At 44.9% G+C, this 5,241-nt stretch overlaps 1 protein-coding gene across 2 annotated transcripts; it reads left to right on the top strand.

Annotated features, from left to right (window-relative positions):
• The first annotated feature begins 284 nt into the window (after positions 1–284).
• On the top strand, positions 285–4,659 carry LOC119356370 (E3 ubiquitin-protein ligase RNF14-like). 2 transcript variants are annotated; one of them, XM_037623324.1, is made up of 7 exons: positions 285–520; positions 1,131–1,192; positions 1,334–1,823; positions 2,634–3,016; positions 3,581–3,801; positions 3,896–4,034; positions 4,161–4,659. In XM_037623324.1, the coding sequence occupies exons 1-7, from the start codon at positions 334–336 to the stop codon at positions 4,344–4,346; spliced, it is 1,668 nt and encodes a 555-aa protein (XP_037479221.1). In that variant the 5' UTR covers positions 285–333; the 3' UTR covers positions 4,347–4,659. The 2 variants fall into 2 exon arrangements, with proteins under 2 accessions (XP_037479221.1, XP_037479220.1); XM_037623323.1 differs by lacking the exon at positions 1,131–1,192 and having other exon boundaries at positions 286–501.
• The last annotated feature ends 582 nt before the right edge of the window (positions 4,660–5,241 follow it).

Genomic DNA, 5,241 nt, shown 5'->3' with positions numbered 1-5,241 from the left:
TTGATGAATCCGTCCGACTATACACATGGTTTCATAGGCAATTCGTATCCTATGCGATTCGTATTCAACCGTGTACATTACGGACGCGGATCCTCTGCCGTGCGGCAGGGTGCCGTTCGGCGATTGACAGGTGGGCTCGCTGTGAATCAGCCCCACATGCTAGTGTCCCCAACGGCGTGTAACGTACGTCAGGGGAGCTGCTTCCGTACATTACTAGTTTACTACACACACCAAATCGGGGCGAGAGCACACACCAAATCCCTCCGTACGCGGCACCGTACGCGCACCACAGAAACTACCAAGGCCGCTCCGGCCGCCACCCGTGGTCCGCTTATGGAGAGTCCTCACGGCGCCGCCCCGGGAGAAGGCGGCGCCCTCTCGCCGTCGCCGGAGGCGGTGGGGATGCTGCACGAGATGGCGCTCCGGGACAGCCAGCAGGGGGAGGAGCCCGATCTGCCCGACGAGCAGCTGCGCTCCTACGACCAGCTCCAGAAAGACGAGGTACTCCCACTGCTACCTCGCTAGGGATTAACCCTCAAGCCTGTTTTCCGGAACCAGGTCGCGAATCCCTCTCGTGATCCCGGCCGTTCGCAGTTCGCAAACTGGAAATTACGAACACCCGTTGCAACTAATGCGCCCATGGATACCCGTTTTCTAGTCTGTAGATTGTGATTCGGAGTAGCTGGAACAGGCTAACAAATAGTAAGATCGCGAGATATCGTAAGGCCAGCTATACAAAGCTTTTGAAGTGAAAGCCTGCGTACGGCGCACAGCTCTGTATCGATGGTCTAGAAAAGATGGCTGCAGAATTAGAGTGGCTCTTCCAAGTTCCCTTTACCTTTAGAATGCAAAAATAATGATGGAATTGATGAAACAAAACCGCAAATATATATAAGTTAGTACCACATACTCCCTCTGTAAAGAAAAGTGATCTAAACGCTCTTGCATTTCTTTACAGAGGGAGTACTTTGTTCTGCGAGACTTTAACTGAAGAAAGTTCTATGCCAAAACACGCGTCAAGAAACATATGTCGAATGCAGTATTGGTTTTCTCGAAACTAGATGAATGGACACTACAGTAAATTTCAGAACTCCGCCGTCGTAATTTTTCTCTGGTCTATGATTGCATAGATGCTGGCAGTGGAGGCAATTTAAACATTCTTGGTGAAAATTCTGTACCACGGTATTTCCAGGTATATCTGTTTTATATATTTATTATCTTCTTGAGGAAATTATTGTTGTTTTAATTGGTTTCAGACTCCAGGACCCAGCAATTACCAAAAAATCAACAAAGATTGTGTTACAGTTTTCCTTTTGTTTTCAATTCTTTGCAGATCTATGTATATTGCGAAATTCCAGATGGTATCAGTGTGTCCGCGGAACTCCGAGGTGTTGATGATTACCCAACCAAATTCAGTGTCGAGCACTTGGCTCCAATATCGCTGACATGCCTTATGCCTCCATCTTACCCAAGCCATCATTCTCCATACTTTACCCTCGCAGTACAATGGTTGGATAGTGTGAAGATTTCCTCCCTATGTGACATGCTCGAATCGCTCTGGGCGCAGCAACCTGGACAGGAAGTTGTTTTTGAGTGGGTCCAATGGCTGCAGAGCTCTACGCTCTCTCATCTTGGTTTTGATGACGGAATAGTAATAAGGGATTCTGATAGTACGATGGATCATGTGGATGTTCGCGTTGTTGGAGGGATTCTGTCTGTAGAGGATGTTGTTCAACAGTTGATCAGCTACAATGAAGAGCAATGCCAAGAATCGTTTCTTCAGGGCTTTCATGTTTGCATGATCTGTTTCAGTGAGTACAAAGGTAAGTCGGATGCTCCATCCATGCTCATGTACTCCCACAAGTGCTAATTGCTGTACCGGGTTATGTATTATAGATTAACTTATGCAAGACTCACAGTTCGTTATTTCACAACTCCAGCTCTTTCATACTCCTAACTTAAATTTGTTGTTCTTGAACAGTAAGGGAGAGTGCTAGCGATAATAGGTATCTATTCGACACCGTACTGGGGCTCCATGGAGTCAGGGCACCATGGTTTCAAATGCACAAATCCAATCCAAAAGTTGGATATATTTTTCAGAAATTTTAGCCCTGGGGTATATACCCAATTATAAGAATTAGCATACTTTGCAATGCACATACATTTCAATAAAACACTCGAATTTGGATATTGCAGGGCATATCTATTCACATGCCATACTGTTTTCATATAAAATCCCGCACATGCCCGCACTCTAATGAACATTATAAAAAAATACTATGTTAATATTAGTTCAAACTTTTTTCAGTTAGTTTGTATACAAGTTAAACCTGACAAAGGAAATACAAAATTCTTTTGGGCCCCATACCTAGACGAAACTAACGAATTTGTTGCATGGTGCCCCTGCTACCTGTATATACTGTGAGTAAATCAAAGTGATTTAGAATGTTCTGCTGGAACAAAGGTACAGCTCAAACACCTAAAGATAGCTTATCTTCCCTGCAAAAGTTAAATATTGAGCTTCTTTACAAAATTTCTATAATTGACAAGATGAGCATGAACAATCCAAGTTCCACCATGTCCTGAGTCTGGAATATCTAAAAGTTAAATCTGTATCTTTTGATTACTACCAGGCATCGACTTCATAAAACTTCCATGCCGTCATTACTTTTGCCGGAATTGCATGGAGACATACTCACGGATGCATGTGAAAGAAGGATCAGTCATGAAAATTGTGTGCCCTGACAACAAATGCGGAGGTTTTGTTCCTCCTAATCTACTAAAGAGGTTGCTCGGAGAGTCAGATTTTGAAAGGTGGGAAAGACTGATACTTGAAAGGACTCTAGACGCAATGGCTGATGTAGCCTACTGTCCAAGATGTCAGACAGCTTGCCTGGAAGATGAGGACAACGCCCAGTGCCCCAAGTGCCTCTTCAGCTTCTGCACCCGCTGCAGAGATCGTCGTCACATAGGGGAGAAATGCCTTACTCCAGAAGAAAAACTTCTCTCCTTGCAGGTTCAGAATTCCTCTAAGCACTAAATATCTCCTTTTTGTAGTAAGTATTATCTACCAGCTCATTCTCTATTCTTGACCACATTTGGTTTTGATGCCGTATTTGTCCCAACCGAACCTGGTCCAAAGGACAAAATTTTGTAGCCCAACTGGTGTTATGTGCAACATTTGAACATATCTAGTCCATGCAACTAGCAACACAATATACTGGCATGAAGTGCAATTTACTCAAAGAAAATACATTACATGATCACTCTATTTGCTGCCTCATCAAGGCGTTCTTCTTAATGCAAAGATGCCCAGGCCTTCCGCACATTTAGAACAAATATAACTCTACGTATATATTATATCTGTATTCTGGATACAGTAACTATTCATAAACCAATTTTCTTTTCAGCAGAATACATCCTTTTACTTATATGATATTATTTCTAGAAAAATGGACGCTCGAAGTTCCAGCATTTCTGTTAGGGCTATTCATCATTTGTCATAGTGGTGTTCCGTTCAATGAGAACAATATTGAGATCACTGTGTTGAGTGTGTTTTTTTTGTTTTTTTTTTGTACAGGAACGTGAAAAGGTACGCCACTTAAACAAAGGCGGTACTGGACCTAGTAAATTGGTGGATGAATTATCTAGTATCAAGGAAATACTTCGTTCTTGTGTTCCATGTCCGCATTGTGGTACTGGCATCACACGTGTGTCAGGCTGCAACCATATGCTTTCTAAGAACTGTGGTAAGTTGTTCTGCTATGGCTGTGGCAAGCCACTAACTCCTGCTCATACAAGGTACATTCTTCTGATAAAAATGTGATCTATCAAATATGCTGTCTGGTAGCTATTCTCTGGATACCAAATCTGAACCTATGCTCCCCTTTGAAAGTGAACAATGCAGAATCGATTATGAGAAGCGGACAGCAAAGGTGGATTTGGTTGACGCTGTCAAAGAGCTACAGAAAAAACTGAAAGTGGGTGGATACAAACCGCATCCATGCCCGAATTGCCACCTGATAACTTACAAGGTGAAGTTTTGGTCTCTTCCGAATATCATATGGATCGGTGATCCTTTTTACTGTGATCTGAATATAGCTGTAGTTTATTTTTCACTTGGTTCTGGTAAATGAAGACTCTGTCTCTGATGTGAGCAGCTGGGAAACAACAACCATGTCTTCTGCGAGGGATGCCAGGTTCATCATTGTGCTCTGTGCCGGAAGGTGGTGCGGAAGAGCTCGGAGCACTATGGCCCTCGAGGGTGCAAGCAGCACACTGTCGACCCCGAGGTTGCTCGGGCTAGACCAAAGAAGAACGATGACTCTCAATCAGAATCCTTGTGAGGGTTTATCATAGGGCGAGCATTGGTTTTGGCTACAGGGAGGCCATTCCTCATTTAGAAGAACAGGTTTATTCCCTACAAGTATATATACAGTTTCAATTTTAAAATAGCAATAGTTGCGCCGACAGCTTCAATTTTACCGAGCATGTCATCGATGATTAGTGAATCTCTGAACCCTGATAATCATTCTATTTTTATGTTAAGCAACATCAGTTCCGTAAAAGGCCTTCGTAACTGCAAAGTTTGCTGGATTCAGTATACCATAATGTTTCAGGCTACACTTATTATATAAGAAAAAGGGTTTCCCCGCTTTATAGATAAAGCATCACCGAACAACCGAATCCTGCCGATACAAACACACACACACCACATCACACCCACCCAAGGCTGGATACAAGGACGCTGATAACGGCAACACTACCCCAACAAAATCCTAGCCAACATCAGATGAACACAATAAGCACTACTACGAAGATGTCAGGGCCCTCGACTGTGGGCGGGCCACCGCGAAGAGGAGAAGTCGTGTAAGACGAGCAATGAGTTCCAAAGCGGCGCCTTCAGCAAGGGAACGACACCATCGTGTCGCCACCGCCCAATCCAAGGATTAGAGTTTCCCCAGAGCACTCCGACGACAAATGAGATGCCGCGACGGCACCTTCAAGAAGGGGGCGGCGCTAGAACACCGCCGCCGTCGGCTTGGCAAAGCAGAATGGATTTTCACCCCGGCCAACACTCATCGTCACTGGATTGGATGAACGACTCACCCCGGTCAACACGCCGCCCACACGGCCATGCTGATCGGACAGCGCCCGAGCCGCGTGCTCCGCCCATGAGCACCGGTTACCACCAACCGGGCCGCTGCCACGGCATCCGAGCCCCACCCTCAACCAGGACAC

The sequence above is a fragment of the Triticum dicoccoides genome, chromosome 2A (genome assembly GCF_002162155.2).
Source record: "Triticum dicoccoides isolate Atlit2015 ecotype Zavitan chromosome 2A, WEW_v2.0, whole genome shotgun sequence".
Taxonomy (NCBI): Eukaryota; Viridiplantae; Streptophyta; class Magnoliopsida; order Poales; family Poaceae; genus Triticum; species Triticum dicoccoides.
Note: the sequence above shows the minus strand (reverse complement) of the source record. Positions and strands in the feature narration are given on the sequence as shown.